The following is a 24837-nucleotide window of genomic DNA, read 5'->3' as shown; positions in this document are numbered from 1 at the left end:
AATAAAACCAGCTCAAAAGCTGTCCAAAGCATTGTTTTAAATGAAAACTAAAGCTTATGATAATTGTTATCTCAGTGATGCTTAAACATCTCTTTTATGGAGATTTTTGAAAAGAGTGAGTTGAAGATGTTCAGCTTCAGGTTCACACCATTTGAATGATTGGAATCAATCAATTTGATGAAAGGAAAGTTAAAGTTTTTAAGGAGCAACGTTGACACCTGCTGGTTATCTGATGAAATGCAACGAACTTCTCGAAATTCGAGCGAGTGAAATAGAGAAGGGACCAAAACAGAGTTAAAGAAAATATAAAAATGCCTAATTAGGAAGAATGCCATGATAAAAAAGATCAGCTTAACATTTGATGGTATGAGGAGCAAATGGTTGTCTGGCAGAAGGATGAATGAAAAGAATGGCTGCTGATGTCACCACTCTTCCTTACAGCCCACAGAAGACTGTCATCAGAGACAGTCAATCATTATTAATCTAAAATGTCAGTTTTTTGTTTGCTTTCAGATTGTCACACATGTTATTAAAACATAATACGGTCCCACGGCTTTGAAGCAAACCAGATTTATTCATGTTGCTTTGTCTGGAAACACCAGACCAGTGAGATTTGTTGAACCGAGCTCCAAAGAATGACTTCCTTCGGTCACTCAGAGGCTGAAAGAGCAGCTTTGTGTCAGAAAGGACGGGCCAACAAGCTGCTCTTTGAATTGTTGTGGGGTTGGGGCCGACCGAAAGCACAAACGACACAACGTCAACTCATAAAGACTGATTTATTAGAACAGGGAGAGACATCAGGCTCGGCCCAAAGCAGGCAGGAAGCTCCAGAAAGCAACAGATGAGGGACGGCAGAGCGCCTCACTGCAAGTCAACGTGCTTCAGTTTGTCAGCTAAAATCTGTGAAATGTTTACCAAGGATTTGAGAAAAGACAATGGTAATGCAGGTAAGTCAGTTTTTATTGTGTTAAGCTTCACCTTTTATGTTAACATGAGGCTGTTTCGGTTTCAGCTTTAAAATACAAACATGATCTGCTTTAGAGATGAAACTGTTACTCCCTTCTGCTCTGCATAAATACTTTATTATGATACCATGACCTTTCATGCAACCTTGAGATTAATGCCTCTTTATCAACTTGTATTATGTTGAAACATTTAAATAACATAAATGGCCAAGGTATGCACACTGTAACACTGTTCCCTGTAAGACACCGACAGTGTGGTCCCAAGCATTTCACAATAGTTTCTACCATCTTGACAGTTACTCTCTGTTGATATTTTCACTGTAACATGTTTTCCTCTGAGCGAAAATCTGAATGAGCACAAGAGAGAATGAGCATTCAGGATTCAGGATGATGGATTTTATGATCAAACAAGAAGGTCCGACGAAGCGTGGGTGAGTTCAAATATTTGACAATTATTTTTACTATCCCACTATCTGTGAGGCAACCAGTGGGTGTGGTGCATTATGGGAGTTTATATTTTCTTTTGGGTTTTATTTTTTAGTGTTTATCAAGGTATTAGTTATTGCAGTTCATGTGGGTTTGCTTTGCTCTATTGTAAAAGCATTCCCAGTGGTCATAAACATTGTTGAGAATTGTTTACATTTAAATGAAGTAAAACATTTTAGACATACTTTTTCAATTTTTATTTTGTATTTCTGTTGGGAATTTCTAAAAATATATTATTGTATCAAGAAATTTTATTTCACAGGATTTAGATATCTACATGATTTCTTCCTCTTTTGGCTTCTCCCATCAGGGGTCGCCACAGCGAACAAGTCGCATGGTAAACTTGGCAATGTTTTATGCCGGATGCCCTTCCTGACACAACCTTCTCAAGCCAGGCTTGGAACCGGCACAGGGGTAGGGAAGAGAACAGGGAGCAGCCCAGAGTCGAACCCTCGTTTCACGGACGGAAGGCGCCGCAAACCAGCATGAGCTAAACCGGCTCCCTAGATATCAACATGATGTGTTATAATTTATTTTGTAGTGTTTGTAACAATAAAAACATAAATAATTGGGCTAAATTACTCAATTGCTGTTTTTATTTGTTAGCTGAATTGCTGTTTTTACTCTGAGGGGTCTGGGGGTAGGGGGAGCTGAACAGCTGGTGGGGTCACATGCCCAGATTACGCCTGGTATGCCATGCCTCCATAGATCAAATGAGTAAAAAATGAAACCCCAGCAGGTGTGAACCAGCATGTTTCTACTGTGTGATTCACGTTACGAGGGCTCGAGTGAACGCAGATCAGCCGTTCAGCTCCTTAAAGCTTTGAAGGCTTGTAATGAGTACGAACAACTCGGTGAGCTATGGCTGAGGTGAGGTGTAGGAAGGATGTAGAAAAGGTGCTGTGTCCTGCTGGTTTTCCCAGAAATCCTGCCTTTTCTGCTGCTGATGACATGGATCAAGCATGTTTAGCCAATAACCAGCTTCAATGGCAGGTTGGTTGGAAAACACGTTGGACACTGGACCTCAAGGCCTGGATTCTGACACACCTGGTGTGTCAGAGAGCTAGCTGCAGTATCTAAGAATCTGGAACTGGAAGACTGTGGAACCAATTGATTCTTGCACCAGCTTGTCTCAGAACTCCGTACAGCTTTCAAAGGGATTTTTGTGTCATGATATTCAGGCGGAGCGAACCCAGACGCTGGAAAGGCCTGACCAAATACTCGTAATGCTCCCAGGGGGTATTAAAGGCAGTCTTCCATTCATCCCCCTCCTTGACCCGAACGAGATGATAGGCATTATGGAGGTCAAGTTTGGAAAAAAATACGAGCCTCCTGAATAGCATCAAAGACAGAATTTACAAGACGGAGAGAATACTTGTCTTTTACCGTGATTTGGTTTAGTTCGTGGTAGTCAATACAAGGCCGAAGAGTCTTGTCCTTCTTTTCAACAAAGAAGAACCCAGCACCAACAGGGGAGGACAAGGGACGGATGTGTCCCGAAGAAAGTGCCTCTTGGATGTACTTCTCCATAGCTGCTTTCTCGGGACCTGAAAGATTAAATAACCTCCCTTTAGGAAGTGTGGCACCATCAAGGAGATTTATAGAACAATCATGGGGTCTGTGTAGCGGAAGAGAACTAGCTTTGGTTTTACGGAAAACGTTTTTTAAGTCATGATAGCAGTCAGGCACGTTAGATAAATCAATCTCTTCATGACTGGGGAGGGAAGAGACATTAACAGGAGGTTCAGATGATTGCAGACAATTAGCTAGGCAAAACTCACTCCAATTAGTGATGCGATGGTGTACCCAATCACACTGGGGGTTATGGCGTTGGAGCCACGAAAACCCTAACACGACAGGATTCTAGTGACGAAAAACCGGGTGAACTCCCGATGACTACCGCAGGTGACTAACAGTACAGGTTTGGTGAGTTATTAAAGAGAGGTGTTGACCTCCTAAGCCAGCCGCTTTAACAGGAGCGTCTAGTTTTTCGGTGGGTAGCGAGAGACGAGAAACCACCCTATGGACATTAAGGCTTTGTTCAGCCCCAGAATCAATGAGAGCTTGGAGTTCAGAAATCTTAGACTGAAGGCAGAGCTTGACAGGAACGAAGAGAAAAAGGAAGTGGAAACACCCACCCGCGGCTGCGGGACTGAACGGGTTTCTCGTGTTGACGTTCACGTAATCGAGTGTCAGAGCGGAGAGCAGCGGTGAGGAGCTCCTCAAAAGAGTGGGTTTCAGGTTGCGTACATAAGTGGTCTTTGATGGATTCACTCAAGGATTGGTAAAAGACCCCCGTAACGCAGGATCCGTCCATCCCGCCTCCACTGCCAGGATCCTGAAATCGATCACATGATCACTAACAGAACGGTTGTGTTGTCTTAGAGCTAACAGCTTACGATTGGCTTCTTCTTGTTTTTTCGGTTGGTCGAACACCAACTGGAACTCCCTGATGAAGTGGTCGAAAGACAGGTGAGAGATGGGGTTGATGGCCAGGAATGCTTGAGCCCATTGTAAAGCCTTGTTACGTAACAAATTTATGATTAATGCAATTTTGCTATGATCAGACTGATAGTACCTCGGGGCTTGTTGAAACAGAAATCGGCACTGAAGGAAGAAACCGCCGCAGGCTTCGACATCCCCATAGAATGGTTCAGGTAGTAGGCGGAAGTTTTCCGGGTTCATGGCGTAAGCGGAAGTGGAAGCGTTGCTGGGAGCCGGAAGTGTAGCTGGGGTGGAAGAAGTGGACATTTGACCAGTTAAATCTATTAATGTTTGAGTCAAACCATCTAGGCGTCGAAACAGGTCTTGTTGGGCGGATGATATTTGGGACCGAGCGTCGGCTTGACCACCCAGGGCGATGCCTTGCTGGTTTACAGCGAAACGTAGTCCTTCTGGGTCAGCTGGGTCCGGAGTTTGGCCAGTTCATTCTGTCATGATATTCAGTCGGAGCGAACCCAGATGCTGGAACCCAGAGTAATGACAGGTAAGTGGAAGGTGAGTAAAGATTTACTGTTTCGCTGTGGAAGACAGTGGCTTGGCTTTGACGAGGTCCGGACTTGAGAATGGCTTGTGGCGTGGCTGGAGGTGCTATCGCGGTTAGCGACAGAGGCAGAGGTTGCAGGCTCACTGATGCTGCTTAGCAGAGGGTCCACATTGGCGTCACTCATGAAGTGGTTTCCTGAGGCATGAGAACAAGAGTTAGTTCTGGATCGAGAGCAAGGTAGAGCAAAACAGAGCATAAATGAGACCAGGCGAGTCACCGTTGAAGGGCAACGAACTGGCGTCGGCTTGAGGCGTTGAAGCTCTTTAAGAGCAAAAGTGGTGATGAGGAGAGTGACGGCAGCTGGTGGTAATCAGGAGCAGAATGGAGCAGAGCTGGAGGGGGAGGAGTCTGACAGAGGCACCATGACATTTTGCACTCTTCAGTTCTAAATATTGTGCATATCTGCCTTCCTACAGCTATGTAAGGTCTATGCGACAACTATCCAGACTACATGCAACTCTATAGTCCTCAGGAGGAGGAGCAGTTTGGTTTAGTTCTGGCCATGGATCACTGGACAATACAAGTATCTATCCATCCATCCATCCATCCATGAGTATAACCATCCATCCATCCATCCATCCATCCATCCATCCATCCATCCATCCATCCATCCATCCATCCATCCATCCATCCATCGTAGTCTGACAGAGCAGCAAAGTCAACAGGTCATGTCCAGTATCCTTTGTCTATCAAGTTTACATTTAAACCATCGATTCATTCCAGAATCCACACAGGGGTGACTAGAATTCTTTAGGAGTTTCATGCCTTGCTCTCCCACCTTGAAAGCACCACTGGAATATGATACAAAACACCTCTGTTGGTCTGGAGTGAGATTTTGCTGTATTTTCACCTACCATTGGCAGCCTTCATCAATTTCTATTATTTTTGATAAATTGGATCTCAGAATCCAGTCTGTCTTCACACATGTAGTCCTTTAATAGCCTGCTCATTTCAATGTGAAACATCTGGTCACCCCGATCCTAACTGAACTATGAATCAAAAATCCAAACAGAACACAGCTGAGAAATAAACACCTCACGTAGTCAAAAGTCTCCACTGCACCTCAGCTCAATGAATGGATCAAAATCATTTCCGGTTTGGGTTTGGGTGCGACCTTGTTCGGGCCTCTGCAGCCGCTGATACAGGTGCAAATGTTAATGAGGGAAATTCCCAAAGTGAAGTCTAGCATGGGAGAAGGAAATGGGGGAGGGAAGACAGCAGGTGACTTCACAAGGGCAGAGCCAGCTGTGGGTCTCTGGCAGGATGACTTGGACAGGTGGTAAACGGAAATCACACTGCCAGGGTGTGTGACACTGCTGACGTTCTGCCGAAGACTCCCTTCAAACTTCTTCTACCTGCTGTTTCTCGGTCAGACAGAAGCTGGATCAGACTGCAAGAAGAAAACCTCAGCAGGTTTGTGTCAGTTCTGGTCAGGCGTGGAACTTAGTTGACTTCTGAACAGAGTCTTTCAAGCGTGTTCACAGTGACTAAGTTCTTCTCTCGAGCAGACACGAGGAAACTCGGGGACCGCTTCTACACATCTGTGAAGTTTTCCCACCTCACCTCAGGTGGCCTCGCCTTCCTACTCAGCCTCCAAGTTAAGTTCACAGAAAGTCCAGAATGTTTGCGGTTATAGGTTGTTCCTGCATGAGGTTTTCTGAGAACAGGTGCACACTGGTGTTGGTGGCTAATTTGATTTAAATGATGACATAAATCTGTAGAGGATAAGATCATCTCTGCTTTAAATAAGATAATCTCTTTTTCAGTTTACACTTTTCCACCCAACTTCAACCCTTTTTTACTCTCTTATATCTTGTTCTCCACTCACCATCAGATCAGATGTTTTACTATCATGAACATCTGTGTTTTTTGCATCTGTGACAGACCGAATGTGGTGAGGAATCATTTTCATCTTTTGTTTATTAGTCCTGAAGACCATGCTTTGTCCACATGCTTTGTCAGTTTCAATTTAAGTCATTGTGCTGACAGGATCAGAGGTCCAGCGGCGTATGTTGGGTGTCGGGTGACGGTCTGGCAGCAGCGTGTTTTGGGTGTTGAAATATCGAAATATCTAAAAATATGGGTCACGTCAACTGATCAGGGACTCAGCTTTGGATGTGTTGATGACAAGATCAGCAAGTGGAATCCAAAACCAACATGGAGGAGAATCTGGTTGTTCTCCTACTGAATGTTATATTTTTCTTTTTTCCATCAAGAGAATAATAAAAAGGTTTTCTGATTTTATTTTTACCCTCCTCAGACTAAGACAGCAAGTCATCTAAGTGGGTCACAGAGAGACGAGAAGTACAGCTTCTCTCTCTGGCCTTGTGTAAGCGAAAGCCAAAGTGTCATTTCACCTGTTTAGTTTTATAAGCTGTAAGTTGCATGCATGAACACCCCAGTAACAAGAAAGACTCTGACTGTCTGTGAAACAGAAAAATAGTACTTTTTGAAATGTGTGGTTAAAAATGGTCTAAGCTGCACGTGGAGCTCCTGGCCTGCAGCGGTGAGGATGCCTACATGTGACCCGCCTCCTGGGCCTGCTGAGCTGACAGCAGTGCCATCAAACATACTGGCTCAGCTCAGCAGGACCAGGAGTTCAGTTAACAAGCAGCTTTTCCTAACAACCATTATAGTTGCGGTGAAATCTCTCTTTTGCAACTTTCAACTGCTATCAAGATTTCTGTTCTATTTGCACACATTACGTCCACGTTTGATGTAAGATCGCTCAAACCTTTCCGGTCGGGAGAGTTGATAGTAGAATGAAATTGGCAGAGTCTCTGCAGATTATTTAATGTCTTCTAAAGCTATATTCATTATATATTTAGCTAACTTGGGCCGTAATTTGTTAATGCTAGCAGGAGAAGTTTTAATGTCTTTCTTTGTCATTTTTAGTGTCAGGAAGAAGCTATCTGACATTTAAAGCTCGGTGCTACCGTTCTATGAAGAAGGCAGAAACACCTCAGAAACACCTCATCAACTGTGGCCTTGAAGACACTTCAAAGTTCTGTTGAACATATCTGGAATGTTCTAACATCACTTTGTTTCATCTTGGAAAGTCATATAATCATACAGAATGTGCTACTACATGTGAGTACTGGGTGTTCTTCAGAGGAAGAATGGATGCAGTTCCATAAGTGGTTAGAATCAAAATTAAAATAAACGTTGGTAATGCATGATATGCTTGCAATGAATCATCAAAGTAATTTAAAAATGTTATTAGCTTTAAAAAATGAACTGACATTCTTACCTTCTTAAATCTATTAAAGGCACTGTATACCTGTATGTTATAGGTTAAACTGCATGATTCAGAGCCAGTTGTGCTGTTAACCCTTGTGCTATCATGTGGGGTCAAAATGACCCCACCCTTACATTAACGTGTTCTCCCTACCATGACAAAGGTGGATAAAGGTGGAAAGATTTCATGTAATCCATGGACACCAGTGAAGATCACAAATCATTGAAGAAAAAAGGTTCAGCGCACTGTTTTGCAGGGTCCAGATGACCCCACTCCCAATGTTAAAGTGCCTATAGCAAGGGTAAGGGGTTCTTGCCTTTGTGCAGCTGGTAAGGCCATGTGCAATCTTTTTGTCTCATGCAATGGACACGTACAGTAGGGCAAAAAAGTATTTAGCCAGCCATCAATTGTGCAAATTCTCCCACTTAAAAAGATGAGAGAGGCCTGTAATTTTCATTATTGGTATTCCTCAACTATGACAGACAAAATGAGAAAACAAAATCCAGAAAATCACATTATCTGATTTTTAAAGAATTAATTTTTAAATTATGGTGGAAAATAAATATTTAGTCAGTAACAAAAGTTTATTTTGGTTAAATGCAAGTGTTTTTACAGGTAATGTAAAGGTAAGTGGAAAGAAATCTGTTATTTATATCTCGTTTCCTTTTTATATTTTCTCATGTTCTAACATTTCTCTTTTCTTGGGTTTTTGTTCAGGCTGGCTGTGACCCCACCCATTCACCTGTAGTTCCTGTTGAGCAGTCACACTGTCTGCACTTTGCTCATTATTATCTCTGTGCCCATACCGTCAGCTTGTCTAGCGTTCTTCTGACATTTAACCCCGTTTCTATGGACCTTTGAGTTTATTAATTTGCTGCTTTGTTTTTTTCCTCTACATGTGGTGAATTCTTTGCAAATGAATTCTCTGGACTCCGTTACATCTTTGCCTGTGGTTTTTTCCTGCATCTGCGTGCTTGCCTGATTGTAACATCAGCCGACCATGTTGAACCAAGCAGAAAAACCCAGGTCTACAATGCTCCGATGCCACCATCTAATGGAACTCCTGCCTGACCACCACGACTAAAATTACAAGCAGCTTAAGGAGCTGATGGTTCGAAGAATTTAACAATTGAAGAATTTCAAATTAAAAGGGATTATAAAATATTTTTAAAAATCCAAAATTGATATACACAAAAATAAAGAAATAAGTTAAACATGAACAAACCCTTCATTACCTTTTAGTTATTGGCTTCTTCGTAAACTCCAACAAAACGATATAAATCGAATCTGCAGCCTAAATGATAGATTTGCAGTTGAACAGTAAACTCTGCTTCTGTTAAAGAAACCCGCAGACGAAGTTCTTTATAGTTTAAAAGTGCTTCACAGATATAAGTGCAGACTGTGGACTGGGTGTTCTTCAGGATATTAGCACAAATACTTTATATTTTGTTACTAAGTTTTGTTTAACCCTTGTGCTATCCTAGGCACTTCAACATTGTGAGTTGGGTCATCTAGACCCACTAAACAGTGCGCTGAACTTTTTTCTTCAATGATTTGTGATCTTCACTGGTGTCCATGGATCACATGAAATCTTTCCACCTTTATCCACCTTTATCATGGTAGGGAGAACACGTCAATGTAAGGGTTGGATCATCTAAGATAGCACAAGGTTTACGTAAGAATTTAACATGCGTTATTATCAATAAAGGTTTAGCACATGGGTGTCCACACTTCTTTGGCATTTGAGGTACTTTTGAGAAGACAACTGTCTTAAAGATCTACCTGTGTGTGTGTAGATATATATATTTATATATTCAGTATATATATATATATATGCACGTCCTCGCCTGGGGTCATACCTCACGTATCGCCTGCCACGGAGGGGTTTATCGCACCATTCGTCTGCTCAAGCGTCGTTTTTTCTGGCCTACCTTGGAACGCGATGTTAAAGAGTACATTGCGGCCTGCAGCACGTGTGCCCGTTCCGAGACCTCCAACAGACCTCCCTCTGGACTTCTACAACCCTTGCCAGTCCCAAGCCGTCCCTGGTCCCACATAGCGGTGGACTTTATCACAGGACTTCCACCTTCACAGGGCCATACGGTCATACTAACCGTCATAGACAGATTCTCCAAAGCCGCCCAGTTTATTCCATTCCCTCAACTTCCCACAGCCACGGAGACCGCCGACACCCTCGTCAACCACGTCTTCCGACATCATGGGATCCCTTGTGACATTGTGTCAGATCGTTGCCCCCAGTTTACATCCCAAGTTTGGAGAGCGTTCTGCTCCGCCCTGGGGGCCACGGTCAGTTTGACTTCAGGGTACCATCCTCAGGCTAACGGTCAAGCGGAGCGGGCGAACCAAGAGCTAGAGGCCGCCCTCAGATGCTTGGCAGCTCAGAACCATGCTGACTGGTCCAAGTATCTGATTTGGGCAGAATATGCCCATAATTCCCACACCTCTACAGCCACGGGACGGTCACCTTTTGAAGCCTCGCTGGGCTACTCACCCCCCTTGTTTCCTTCCCAGGAATTGGATCTGGCGGTTCCCTCTATCCAGCTCCATCTGCAGCGCTGTCAGGAGATCTGGCTGCAGACCAAGGCCGCTCTCGTCCGCACCGCTGAGAATAACCGCCAGATTGCCAACCGTCACAGGGGGGTGAGTCCCGAATACCAGCCAGGTCAAAAGGTGTGGCTGTCCTCCCGTAATGTCCCTCTCCAGGCGTCCTCTCGCAAGCTGTCGCCCAAGTTCATTGGGCCATATACGATCGACCGGGTCATTAATCCGACCTGTGTTCGACTTCGTCTGCCGGCGGCTCTGCAAATACACCCCACATTCCATGTGTCACAGATCAAGCCTGTTTCCGAGAGCCCTTTGTGCCCGCCGGCCACTTCCCCGCCACCCGCCCGTACCATCGATGGGGCCCCCGCCTTCACTGTCTCCAAGATCTTGGACGTTCGGCGTCGGGGTCGTGGGGTCCAGTTCTTGGTGAATTGGGAGGGGTATCGTCCAGAGGAACGTTCGTGGATCTCGCGTTCGCTCATCCTGGACCATACCCTCATCGGCGACTTCTATGCTGCCCATCCTGATCGTCGCCCTGGACCGCCTGGTGGCGGTCGTTGAGGGGGGGGTACTGTCATGGCCTGGCAGCTACTCCCTCCTCCCCCCTCCTTCCTGTGTTGGACGCGACCAGCTGGATCCACTCACCTCATCTACACCTTCCTTCATAAGCTCCTCCTGGATCATCAGCCGGTGCCAGTTCGTTGTTCCTCCTATGGTGCATAGTCTGGTCAGCTCATGTTTTTGTCTCAAGTCTTGTAGACTCAAGCTCATGATATTTCTCGCTCTGCCACAGGACGTTAACCTTCTGGATCCTCACCTGGTCGCAGTCCTCCTACGCTGCAGTCACGCCGAACCCAAGAACCTCCAGCCAGCCGCCTCGCCTCGCCTTGGTTCAAGCTTCGCCCACGCCGTCTCAAATAGCCTCCAGCCAGCGCCTCGCCTCGTCTTGGTCCAAGCCTCGCTCCCGCCGCTGTTTCCCCTCAAGGAGATTCCAGTTCAAGATTCCTCCAGCCTGCTCACGCTCACTCTTCCTGGAAGGAAGCTCTGTCAAGTTCTGGTTTAAATTAAACCATTGAAATCTACCGTTGTGTCAAGCCTCTTTCCGGGTTCCAGCATCTGGGTCATTTTTTGAACTCACGTTCGTATCATGACAGTCGGGTTGGTTCGCCATTCCCATTCTATCAGTCTGGAATAGGAAGTCCCACAGGATCTTTGCCCTCTCATTCTCTTCCACCTTATGAGGTGTTTCCCATTTTGACCTTGGGGTTTCCATTCCATATTCTGCACACATGTTCCTGTATATTATTCCAGCCACTTGATTGTGGCGCTCCATATATGCTTTACCTGCCAGCATCTTACACCCTGCAGTTATGTGCTGGATTGTTTCAGGTACCTCTTTGCACAGCTTACACCCTGGGTCTTGTCTGGTGTGGTAGATCTGAGCCTCTATTGCTCTGGTGCTCAGAGCTTGTTCCTGAGCTGCCAGGATGAGTTCTTCAGTGCTGTCCTGTAGGCCAGCCCTTTCTGGCCATTGGTCGGATTCCTTGATATCAGCCACTTCAGTTATGGCCCGGTGCTACATCCCATGCAGGGGGTTTGTCCTCCCATGAGGATCTGTCCTCCAGCACTGTATCCTTTACTCTTCATTGCCTGAGACATTAATTGAGCACACTGTCAGTTGGGGCCTTGAGCTTGATGTATTCATGCATCTTTGATGTTTCATCCTGGATAGTGGCGACTACGCTCACTAGTCCTCAGCCTGCTTCCTTGCAGGGTGCTGGATTTGGGATGGAACCCTCCATGCATGGTGAGGAGCTTTCGTGTTTTAACATCCATGGTCTGTATCTCTTCCTTTGGCCATCTTATTATTCCTGCAGGGTATCTGATAACTGGCAGTGCGTAGCTGTTTATTGCCCGGGTCTTATTTTTGCCATTGAGCTGGCTTCTCAGGACTTGCCTTACTCGTTGGAGGTATTTAGCTGTTGCAACTTTCCTTGTTGCCTGCTCCAGGTTGCTATTTGCCTGCGGAATTCCAGGTGTAGCCCACTTATAAAAAGCATTTATTTTTGCTACAGGTTTTTAAAGGGTTAATTTTCCTATTGGCAATTAAAGTGTTAATTTTTCATTTGCGGTAGAGATGGTTTGGCCCTCCAGGCATACCATGCAGGGCTCTGTGGAGGGTGCCATCTTGTGTCTGCGTGTTTTTTTTCTTGCAAGCACGAGGCAGAGAAGGAGCTGCGTGACCGGCAGAGAAAGATCAGCAGTGTTATAGACGGAAGAAAAAAAATAAGTTGAAGACTTAAAAGAAGCTACTTTTTGTTTTTTTGAGATCGGTTACGTTGTGTGCCGAAAGAACATTTTCAGAGCGGCTACGTTGTGAACGTATCGTGTTTAAGAATTCTTGGAAACTCCGAATTGTTTTGATGACCCTCAATGTAGCTCGGACTACAATTCTTCGTTGGAAGTCGATGGCGAGCCAGGCGTAGAACGAGAGTATCCTGTTGAAGATTGAAGTACAGTGTGGCCAGCTGTTACTGATTCCCATCAACAGGATTGAACCCAATCTGACAGGACAAGAGATAAGGAATATTCCTATGCACATTCACTTATCCTACCCGGGTAGAGAACAAATTGAGTGCACAAACGAAACAAAGAACAATTTATTTTATACTATGTTTTTATAAAGCTGATTTATTTTGTAAAAGAAATTCAGTTTAGGAAGAAATTATTGTTTATGTTGTTGTTCTATTTTGTGTTGTGAAAGGTAATGGAATAAACCTGCCCTCTGTTATTTAAACACATTGTTGTTTTTTTTCTTCTCTTCGTAAATAGAACCTAGTAACTTTGTGTAGCTTTTGCTGGTTAAGTTGACACAAGTGCTACACAAGGTACTTGTAACTGTCCTCAATCTCTGCTATTGTTCCTTCTGGGAATGAGACCCCTCCTGCGTGGACTACCTCGCCTCTCTTTGTCACCATCCAGCTACATTTCTCGAGCCAGAATGACATCCCAATGTCAGTACTCTAGATCCTGGTGGTGTGGATCAGGGAGTCAATGTCACGCTCGCTCTTAGCATATAGCTTGATGTCATCCATGTAGAGGAGATGACTGATGTTGGCCCCATTTTTGAGTCGTATCCATAGCCAGTCTTGTTGATTATTTGGCTGAGGGGGTTCAGACCTATATGTAGAACAGCAGTGGGGACAGAGCATCACCTTGGTATGTCCAACATTTGATGGACACTTGTGCAAGTGGCTTCCCATTGGCTTCAAGTGTGGTTTTCCACAGCTTCGTCGAATTTCCAATGAAGGCTATTAGAGTCCTGTTGATGTTGTACAGCTCCATTCAGTGATCCACGTGTGGGGCATCGAGTCATAGGCTTTCTTGTAATCAATCCAAACTGTGCAGAGTTTGGTGTGTCGTTACCTGCAGTCTTGAGCGACTGTTCTGTCAACCAGGAGTTGGTGTTTGGCTCCTCTGGAGTCTCTACCAATGCCCTTCTGTGTGTTGCTCATGTATTGATCCATGTACCTATTTATCTTGGTTGCAATGATGCCTGACATGAGCTTCCATGTTGTGGAGTGACAGGTTATTGGCCGGTAGTTGGATGGGACTGCAGCCTTTGAGGGATCCTTCTGGAGCAGGATTGTTCGCCCTTCTATTAGCCATTCGGGGTGAGTCCCATCTCTTAGCAGCTGGTTCATTTGTGCTGCCAGGCGCTCGTGGAGTTCTTTAGCCAGTAGGCATGTATCATGTCAGGGCCCGGTGCTGTCCAGTTCTTCATACCTGAGACTCTTTCTTGGATGTCTGCCACTGTGATGATTACTGGATTCTGTTCAGGGAGGTTGCTATGTTCTTTTCTCAGAGAGACCAGCCACTGTGCATTGCTGTTATGTGCTGTCTCTTTCTCACATGTACTTTTCCAGTACTGTTCAGTTTCTAGCATTGGTGGGTCAGCTTGGCTGTTTTGACCCTGCCACTGAGCGTGCACTTTTGCAGGTTGAGTTTCGAACAGAATGGTATAGTATTTTGAGACTACAGGACTGTTTAATAAACATACTATTATGAACTATTAGTATATAAAATTGTTTTTTACTGATAATTAAAAAAATACACAGTAAGAGTACACAAACATATGTTAGGAGATACTTTTGCGTTAACAGATGAGGCGTTTTATTACAAAATCAGAAAGCAGTGACTATCGCGTTTTATGCTCTAATGTAAACCATGCAATGGGGGGAGCATGGCATTTCTAAAGCGTGGCTGGCTCCGTGGGCAGCGCTCGAGAAGCGCGCGCAACAGGAAAACACAACTGCCTTAGTGAGCTCAGATCCATCTGCTGGGAACTGTGCAGCCGGCAGGAGGCACCATGGCAGGACAGCTGGGTCAGAAGGGGCGACTCCAGATCGAGGACGCATGCGGGGCGATCTGGGCCTTAGAGGATGTTCGATTGGCTGAGGATTTTGATTCGCTGACGGATTTTTTTGAAATACATATGCATATTTCTTTGGTTATTTATCTTTACTGGCCTGCGATCTACCTTCATGTCCTTGAAGACCAACCGGTCGATCCTGATCGCAGTAATGAGCACCCCTGGTTTAGAATTTTTAATTCGTGTGAAGCTATTCCCTTTGTGTAGTAAGCACATGTACATGTTCAAAATACAAAGATAAAAAGCTCTAGAACACCCTGAACAGAGCTCTGAGCTGCATGTTTGATTCCTCTGACTGTCACTCCTCCAACTGGGCCACCACTAAGCGCAGTTTATCCATGAGCACTGCAGGAAAAAGGAATGAGAGCAAACACAGGTCAAATGTACAGTCAGTACAGTCAGACAAAAACCTGTTTGTTTGTATCAAGCGTCCGGATGAAGGCGTGTCAGTTACCACCAGCTGATGGTCTGTCAAAGGGTTCGTGAGCCCGGCAGGCGATGATCATCTGTTGCAGATTTTCAGGGCAATCAGTTGGAAGCGGCTCCTGGTATTTTTCTGTCCACACTTTTTGATAAATGAGGTCTTCTTTTAAACCTGAAAGACCCAGAAAAACAACATCATTATAATTCAGTTTAAAAATCAATGGAAGTTGTAAAGGGTAGAAAAGAGTACAGACAGAGCATAGGTTTCAGCAGCAGACAACCCGTGCCCATCCATAAGTGATTAACTAAAGCTGAGTTCACACTGAGCATGATTCACACATCAGGAATCCACTTTCAATGTTAAGTCAATGTACAGACATAATCAGAGGTCTTGCGGTGTAATTTGGGTGTCGAGTGCAGAGGGTTGGCCTGGTAGAAGCGGGTTCTGAGCATGACTTAGGTGGTGCGACTTGGGTATCACGTCACAACACTTCCAAAGCAAAGAAGACGCATCTGTTGTCAGAAACATTCACCTTCAAATGGTTTCTTCCGAGTTGCAATTTCCCAGAGAACAATCCCGATGCTGAAGGAGAGGTCAGGGAGAAAAAGTGCTTTTGGTTAAAAAAAGCTTCTCATTATTTGTACTTTCAAATGTATTTACTTTAAAATTCAAATAAATATTCCCGTTTGGGGTGCAGGTGTGGATTTAGTAGGCTTTGTTCCAATGGTTGGTCAGAGTTTCAAGTCCCAGGATAGACAGTATTATGTTTTTGAGCAAGACACAAAACCCAACATTATCCCCAACAGTTAAAAATGAAAGTAGTGGTATTATAAATGCTGTGAGGAAGCCATCTTGTTTCTGAGTTTTTCTTGTCCGCTCATAGCTGAACCCTCTTCTTCCTGACAGTCTGGTTCAGCTGAAGGTCTCTTTGGGACATAGATGTTAATATGCATGTGTGTAAACGTTTATTCAGCCAAAAGATGTGTTAATAGTATTTGGGTATGTGTGGATAAGTGTATCTGTGAACAGACCCAGCTGTTTTCGTAAACATACACGTGTCAAATTAATAATGATAAACCTTGTGCAAATTTTTGCCGCTTTGTAATCTGACCCCCTCCTAAAGCCTTGTTTCTACTGAGTGCTACGATACGGTCCGGTCCAGGCAATTCAGGTGAGCATTTCCACTCAAAGTTGGACCGTCACGACGCATGCAGGATTGAAGCTGACAAGAGCAACAATGGAGGTCATCAACCAGTTACCACATCTGTCCAGTTCAAAAATACACACAGAAAAATTTAAAAGAATACAAAAGTTTAGCATTAACACAGAAAGGGATTACACACATACTGTGTGTTCAAAGCTAAATAACCCCATTGTGACGATAACATTTGTCCAACACAAAAGGCTCTCAGCTATTACCTGTTAGCTCAGCTACTGAACAGGAAAAGTAAAAAAAAAGAAGAAAACTATTAAAAAAACTAAACAGAAATTAAAATTGTATCCACAGTTGTTGTTCCCAGAAAACTAGCAGACTCTGGGTCTCACCTGTAGATCTCACACTCCTTGGTGAATTTCTTGTTGAGGTTATCCAGCATTTCAGGGGCGCCATAGCACAGAGTTGACTCCAGTGCGGTTTTTTTCACCGACCTTTGAAGTGATGTCTCTGTTTTTGAAAGCTCAAAGCCTCCCAGCTGAAAATGACAATAATGCATCATTTCAGATCTTTATGATGCTTCATATTCCAGCATGTCTTGGTTCAGTGGCGCACCTTGACTCTGTAGGCTTCATCCACCAGCAATTTGTTGCTGCTGATGCTTCCATGAACCTTGAAGTTTTGCTCTGCTTGGTGCAGCCTGAGATCAAACATTTTCTCATCTTTCCCTTTAGATGTTTTGTCCACTGATGTGTTGGTTAGAATGTTTCTAGTAAATACATAGTGAACCTAAACATTTTAGCAGCAACACACTCACCTATAGATTCCCTGTGCCACATCAAGACACATGCGAGCTTTCCTGGTCCAGGATAGTTCACAGTCCGAGTCCAGAACTTGCCGAAGGCTTCCTTTTTCACAGTACTCCATGACGACCAGGAACTCCGGCTGTGGAGCTGCAGACACTCAAACCCATTAGATTTTTTCTGCAGTGTGAGTACCAGGCCCTGTGAGGAGCTCATGAAGAACTTACAGTTTTCATTAATGATGCAGATCCCAAACAGACGCAGGATGTTGGGTGACTGAAAGCGATTCATCGTATCAGTTTCCTTTTTGAAAATTGTTTCCACCTCTGAGCTGTTGAAGAGAAGGGACATGATTGAATAAGAAGCCCGTTTTCATATATGTACAGGGCTAGAAAAGGCAATTCCATTACTTGAGAGATCTGTGTTGTTTAGATCCAACTGTATCAATGGGTTGATAATCAAATGTGGAAGATGATAAAGTTTTCCGTCAGCTGCTGTGCTGCTCTCTCACTAATCTAATGCTAGAGTGGCACCCACCTTGATACTTGACCCGTCTTCAGGTACTTCTTGATGGCAACAGGAAACCCTTGAAACTCTCCCATGAAGACCTCCGCAGACTCCGTTGTCATGAATGGTTTTTTGGGGATGTCTGGGATAAATTTTAGCTCTGAAAGTTTTATCTTCCGAATTTTGTCATAAGGCATTTTTTGCGTTTTCACTAAAAAGAAAAAGACAGAGAATTCTTAACTGTAGTTGTAAAGATTCTTGTTGTTCAACTTTTTTAGCATAAAAGTTAAATTTTCTCAAAGAGCTAAAATAAAAAATAAAATCATTAGGGGATAGATGTCAGAATCTGCACCTACACCTGTTTTTTTGGCCAACTGTGAACATAAAGCGTGGCCTTCTCCTGCTCACTCCTAATTCAGTGCAAAGTTCAAACAATTAATTTTGCATGATATAGGCCCTATAATGCTTGAACTAAATCAATGAATCAGAACTGCAGTGCAAAGGCAAAACGTCTTTGCACTGCAGACTCTTTCCATTGATCCTTTTTGTCATTCCAAAAACAAACATTAATCTTATTTAAAGTGACAGAGATAAGTAAAAGCAACTTTCATCTTTATGTTTATCTTTTATGGCAAAATTCTCTGTTTGAAACAGAGTTCAAAATAAATGTTCTTTTGACAAGCTGATAGTATGGACCAACTGACTAGTTGTGTTAAAGAGTACAGTGACCATGGCACCACAGTCAAGTTTGACTTAAACAATAAGAAGTTCATTTGCTGCAGGCCAAATTTCCACAGCAGGCTTTCAATAACATGTTAACCAATTTTGTTTTTTGGCAGAGGTGTAAACATAGTTCTGTCTTCGTCATTGACAAAGACAATTAAAATGACAGTAAACCAGGAATTTTTTATTTGGTAGGTGGACTCTCCTGTTGTTGCAAACTTCTGGCTTTTTCATTGGTTTTGTCCACTTTTGAAGGACATTTCCGTAACACCTTGGATCTTTTAGTCTAGAAAGTTTTAACTCTGAACTCACTGGGTCTCCTTTCATTAGGTGTGTGAAAGATTCCCATGCGCTCCACAGTAGAGAATAGACAGCATACTCACAGAGAGAAAGAATTTCAGCTACATCATTCTGCAATGATGTCATCTTATCCAGCAGCTCTGAGGAGCAAACAGTGAGGGTGAAACCAAGAGCACACAAGTTTTCTGTACTTTAGACATTTAAAATTAAACTTATAGGAACTGGGCCTCTGAAAAAACTTCAAAACAAAGTTCGTCTTAAATAGTTCAAGGAACAAATTTTGAGAAGGTCTAATGTGTCAGAAATGGCAGCCTAACATTTGTGTTTAGCTCTGGTTCTGATGTCAGAGTAGCACCAGGTCAACAATACATATTAGAGGGTAAAAAAACAAAACAAAAAAACTCTTTCAAGTAATTCTGTTTAACTTCTACAGAACTGCATTTAGAGAGCTGGACTCATGAGCCGGAAAGCTTCAGATGGAAGTCTTCACTCACCCTCCTCATCCTTCTTCTTGTCTTCTTCATCCTCCATCTGTTGAGTGACCTTATCAAAAACTTTGCAGATTGCGTCTTCATGCTCTATGTTCAGAGCTAAACTTAGGGCCTGGAAGGCATCGTTGAGCCTTTCATTCACATGGTTGAACTCTTCTTCATAGTAACCCTTTTTAATGGCGCGTTTCATCCAGTTTGAATCTGCATGTTTTTCCAGGAGATTCTTTGTTGCATTTAGAGTGACTGTGAGATCCTTGATGATGTTCTTCACATTCTCAGTTTCGAAAACTTTTTTTGGAGTTTGAATGGAACGAATGATCTTCTCCAAGGCTTTGACTCGCTCACAAATACGCCTACTGCGCTTTTCATTGGCCTTCACCCCCTCAACGTGATCATAGATGCCTTTAACAATTGACAGGATGGGCTCTATGCTTTCCATGGCTGAATGAAGAGAAAAGACAACGTGTAGATCAGAACAGAGTCACATCAGGAGACAGAAAGGGAGCACATTTTCCACTAAAGGAAACCTATTCTAACACTGAAAACATTACAGATGTTTTAAACTATTGAAATATAAACATACCCAGGTAAGAAACTGAAACATTGTTTGTAGACTATTACTAGTGCTAGTACTAGCACTGTAGACTAGTGCTCAACTCCTCTGACTGTATATGAGAAATGAAGGGAGTGAGTGTGACGTCACCCTTAGAAAATGGCTTACTTCTAGCTGAGACCAAATTAAGTCAATTAATTCGCCATGTTCTGCAGTACGGACGCCACCATGTTGGAGCCAGACAACGTCAGTAAGCTGTGATTGGTTCGAGTCGATCTGAGTCTTCCTTTCTATGGCAACCACTCACGCCACTCAGAAGTGAGCTTGTTGGAAGACCACATTCCTACCACTTGAAAGTGGGCTCAGGAGAAGCTGTCAGTCAAATGCTTTCAATGGTTGAAGAACCACGTTCTTTTATTGAGGCATCTGATTGGTCAGTTAATAACTGAAATACCTTGCAATAGAGAAATGAAAAAGAAAAGACTTATGATTATCAAAAACGTGTTAAAAAAGGCTGGGCAAGAATGGTTATTGTGATAAATACAATGACAGCTGCTGATTTATCTATAGAAATCTATGGGATTTCGGCATCTTGGAGCCAGCAAGTACTTCCTATTTGGAACCCCATGGGGGAGGGGCCACTCAGTCCAGTTCTCATGTGCAGTCAGTGGTCTAACTTGAGCTCATTTACAAAACACATTTTGATTTATGATTTACATAAAGACAGTTCTGTCATGACTGTGAACGATAAAGTTGTATCTATCAAAAAATGTAGCTTTTTTCCTTTTTTTACTTCCCGTCCAGCAGCTGAGCAAACAAATGGACTAAGGTTACTGTTATAATAGTAGGTTATGAATTTTGAAGTTTGTATGAATCCCTTTTTGGCTTAACTTTATTTATTTTACAGTTGAAAACATTTATTTTTGGACCAGACAGCAGTGAACAGAGAGACAAAGAATAGGATATTTAAAATGGAGAACAAGAGTACAAGAAAGGGAACAAAGGGGAGTTTAGACGCTGGAGGACGACTAAAGAATAGGAGAGGGTAGAATTACAGAAAGAGACAACGAGTTGCTAGAGGTTTATTATTATCTCTTTTAAATGTAAATGTTCATGAAAAGGGGTTGGTCGATCCACAAACAGCAGCAGCTTGATGCTGCAGTAGCAGACGTCCACTTCTTAAACAACGCCAGCATACAGCCAAACTAAACAGATTAAAGATAGATGAGATGACAAAACATAAATCTTGCCCTTAGCAAAAAACAGTACACTTGAATTTTTTTAAAACTAACTATACTTGAGTAAAAGCATAGCCAGTCTACTCACATGGAGGTGTAGAGTAGGACGTATACTAACTGAATACTTCTTCAGACTAAAGTGGAATGTTTTAAGTATACAATTAATAGATTACTATCTATTCTAGCTATTATCTATCAAAAGATAAATTTGAAGTATACTGCCTCAGTTTTAGTCTAGACTACGTATACCTGAAGACTTAAATAGAGTTCTTTTTGCTAGAGGTGGTTAAAGTGCTGCTGTAAAAGAAGAGAGACTTTGGACTCCTGATGAACGAGAAAGCCGTTAGTCAGCAGCTCAAAAATGCCTCAAGCATTAAAGAGAATACAAACTTACCTATTAGAAGGATTCAGTCACTGTCACTGTCAGTCACTGTGTACAGGAAATACTTTGGTTCTTAGAGGGCTGCAAGTTCAACTGTTACAAGCAGCTTAAAGCCCCTCCCCTGCTGCACAGGACTTCCTGTTTTTCTGACAGTGGAGGCCTCCTGTGTGAGGATCAGCACAAAATGAATTTAAAAAACAGATTATGGATGCAAAACACAGATCCTCTCAAAAAAACAGTTTTCAATATGAAAATTAATCTTTAAATTAATTTAAATTGTACATAAAAAAAAATCAACATCATGCTGAAGAATTGAGAGAGAGAAAAACTATCCAATAAATGTTACCAAGTCAAAAAGTTAGTTTTTTAACAACCAGTTTTTCCCATTTCTCTTCCTCTTTGCTTTCAGTTCTCAGTTTTACAGTTTCAATTCCGAACTTTTGTTATAATTTGACATGTTGAGGCCTTGAGCCCAGCAGCTGCTGGGACAATACTGACATTGGCTGACAGAACTTTACAGTTCTATTTGGTGAACCTCCTGATGTACTAACAAAATATTACATTTATAAAACTAAATTTAGCAATAAAACTACACATTTGTTGGATTTATTAGCACAAATCAGATGTTATTCACACTCTGTTTCATCAGTACAAATAAAAGAGTCAAATCCAATCATTTATCTCAGCTTTATAGATTAACATCATTTTACCTCTACTGTTTTTCTTTCATTTTACCACCCCCTCAGGGTTTATCTTGAAAATTGATGTACATTGTATTCTATGTTCCTCAGTGTGAGACACGTCTATGTTTGAATAAAGAGTAAACAAAAAGACACTGGGTTGTGGTGATGTCATTTCCTCAACAGAATGGCGTCTGTTGTTAGTGCAGACTGTCAGCCCTCTACTGATGCGGCCTACAGTAGTGATGATGCTCTCCCAAAGGTTGCTTCATCACTGTCACATTCTCTGACTGCCAACTTTGCCTGGCATTAGAGAGCAGAGCGTGCCCAGTCCTGCCCAGTCATGCAGAGTCATATCTGGTTCAGTCCTTCTACCTGTCCATTTGTTGCGGCATAGGAAGGAGTGGTCCTGCAATTTTTTTTTATTTTTTGTAGCAATACATGGAACGGTTTATGATAAGAACTTACACAAACTTTTTCCTCAAACAAGCCCAGAAATCTCTTATGAAAAAGCACACTAAATAATATAGATCAATAAAAGAAAGTAATAGGAGTCTGTTAGTTAGAGAAATACATTTAACTGTTCTGATAGTCTAAATGATTGTGATAACTATTAATTACTACATTTTATTTTCCTATCCAAACAAAATGTTTTTATGTCTGTTTCTTACATTTTTTTTAGTATGGGGATATTTTCTGACTATTTTGTCCAAAAATATGATTAGATTTACAACATGTGTTTTCTCTGAAAAGAAGATTGATTGAATAAAAATAAATTTGATTATTTGTTTAATTAATGTAACGTTTTTCCCAAACATGTTTGTAAAGGTATATAACACCAAATTATAGAAAAACATGACACAGTCTACACAGACAAGTACAATGTTTTCTCCATCTCCCTGCAGATATCAGGAGAAAAAATACAATAAAGATAATCTATACATATGGCATGATCTAGTATTTATGCAACATTAAAAAAAATCTTTATTTTTAATTAAATATACATTTAATTAGCAATAAAAAGTCTGCATTCTATTTGCAATCTATTGATTTTTACCAAAATAAGACCATATTTATCTAACTGAGCAAAACCTGTTTGTACACTTCTCGTCAATGAGGCCAATTCTCTCAATTGAAATCAATCATTTTATTTAGTTTAGATCCCAAATGTTTTATTTTGTGTTGACACATGTGTACTATGTGAAACTGATCTGATAATTAGCTTAAAATCTCTTTTTTAAGCAGCACTATTGTACTTATTTAAAAAAAAAATCACAAAATCACAAAATCACATTCTGCTTGATCATTTAGTTCACAGTGTTAATTTAGTAACAAACCATTTATGCAAATACACACTTATTTGTTTTTGTGTAAAATGTAAACATTGTTCCACAAAAAACAAATTTGAGGAGAAAAATTATGTTTGAATATTCCAGGATAACAGAGTTTATTTATGATAACTGTCATATGATAATAACACAGAGTTTTGGAGACATCTAGTGACGAAAAACCTTAAGAAACCTAAGACACGCCTTCTGCTTGCTTTTCCTCTCCAGTCATCTTTTTATCTATTGTAAAGTTTTCCCAATGATCTTTTAATTATGATTCTGCCATTTTTCGCTAAAGTCTAAAATCCTAGAGTCAGTTTCATGGACATAGTTTCTGCAGAGCGGCAGGAGTTCGTCAGTTGTGGGCGGGACTGTTGCCGTGAAGTGAACTTGCGCTGATATCCCATTAACCCTTTGTTTTCACTCTCTTCTGCTAGCTTACAGCCACTCACAACCCCAAGCTAACATTAGCAGTGCAACAAAAATGGTGTACGATATTGAAGCTGTCCAGCTTTGCAGTTGACATCCAGATGAGAGCCCGGAAACAAAGGCTGAGGGAACAAGGCCGAGGAAACAAAGACATACATGGATCTATTTGTGGGGGTGAAGCAGGGAGCTTGTGGCCCACCAGACGCCTTGTGACATCACAGAATTCTTTGTCTGCACCAGATTCTCCATAAGTCTAACGAAGAAATGCTTAGAAATACAATTTTAATCTTAATTTTTTAAATATATTTCCCCCACTATAAGAAAATGCCACAAGAACATGTTAAAACACCAAAACACAAATTCCATTGGAGTGGGTCTTTAAAGCCCATCCTTCTCTTTGGTTATTAGGGGTCCTCAATTTTTGCTTGGTTTCCCTGACTGCTCATCTTATCTTAAGAAAGTTTAGTCAGAAGCATCAGCTAGCAGGCTAAACGTTTATAAGATTCCTTTTGCCTGATGTTTTTGATTGGCTTTTTAATTATTAATCATTTGGGGTCCAGTTTTATCACCGACCTCTTAAAAATGAGTGGACTTGGCGCCATCTTGAATTGGCTCTCTGCTCCTGGTGTTAACGGAAAGCTCACAAGTGGCAGTCATTGTTGCTCCTCATAGGTATCAGCCTTGGTACACATCCAGCGCTCACCTATTGCCCCGATCCATGTTTGGTGCTCTGAGGAGTTCACAGTTATTGGAATCTCCGTTAACAGTATCACAATCAGGCATTCGTAGCCAAAGTTTCAACTCAAACAAATAACTCAATCAAACCTGTCACACAAGCCCATACGCATTCCAGGTAACTTTCAAGTGAGATTGTCATTATACTGAGTGAGAGGAAGGAAAGTTAAATAATTAGTTGCTTAAGTGTTCTCCTGTGAGTCCGTGTGCATCCAAATGTACTATGTTTAACTTGCCCGAATGCCTCCTGGCTCTAAACTGGCAACAGTATGTTTCCCTTGTGGGCCTATATGGAATATGGGCATTTGTTACTGACAAGGAGTTGTTTGTTACAAAGAGGACACTGAAAGTAGATTTGT

The 24837-nt window shown here is 42.2% G+C and overlaps 1 protein-coding gene across 2 annotated transcripts; it reads right to left on the bottom strand.

Moving 5' to 3' along the window:
* Positions 1-14449: 14449 nt before the first annotated feature.
* Positions 14450-21447, bottom strand: LOC101160750 (mixed lineage kinase domain-like protein). 2 transcript variants are annotated; one of them, XM_004075078.3, is made up of 11 exons: positions 21319-21447; positions 19137-19574; positions 18726-18782; positions 17650-17830; positions 17340-17443; positions 17127-17262; positions 16925-17009; positions 16702-16847; positions 15689-15738; positions 15187-15327; positions 14450-15077 (listed from the first exon to the last, which is right to left on the bottom strand). In XM_004075078.3, exons 2-11 carry the CDS (start codon positions 19570-19572, stop codon positions 15031-15033), a joined length of 1383 nt encoding a protein of 460 aa, XP_004075126.1. In that variant the 5' UTR covers positions 19573-19574; positions 21319-21447; the 3' UTR covers positions 14450-15030. The 2 variants fall into 2 exon arrangements, with proteins under 2 accessions (XP_004075126.1, XP_011480341.1); XM_011482039.3 differs by lacking the exon at positions 21319-21447 and adding an exon at positions 21013-21268.
* Between the last annotated feature and the right edge of the window lie 3390 nt (positions 21448-24837).

This window comes from Oryzias latipes, chromosome 12, assembly GCF_002234675.1.
Source record: "Oryzias latipes chromosome 12, ASM223467v1".
Taxonomy (NCBI): domain Eukaryota; kingdom Metazoa; phylum Chordata; class Actinopteri; order Beloniformes; family Adrianichthyidae; genus Oryzias; species Oryzias latipes.
This window is presented reverse-complemented; position numbering and strand designations above follow the sequence as displayed.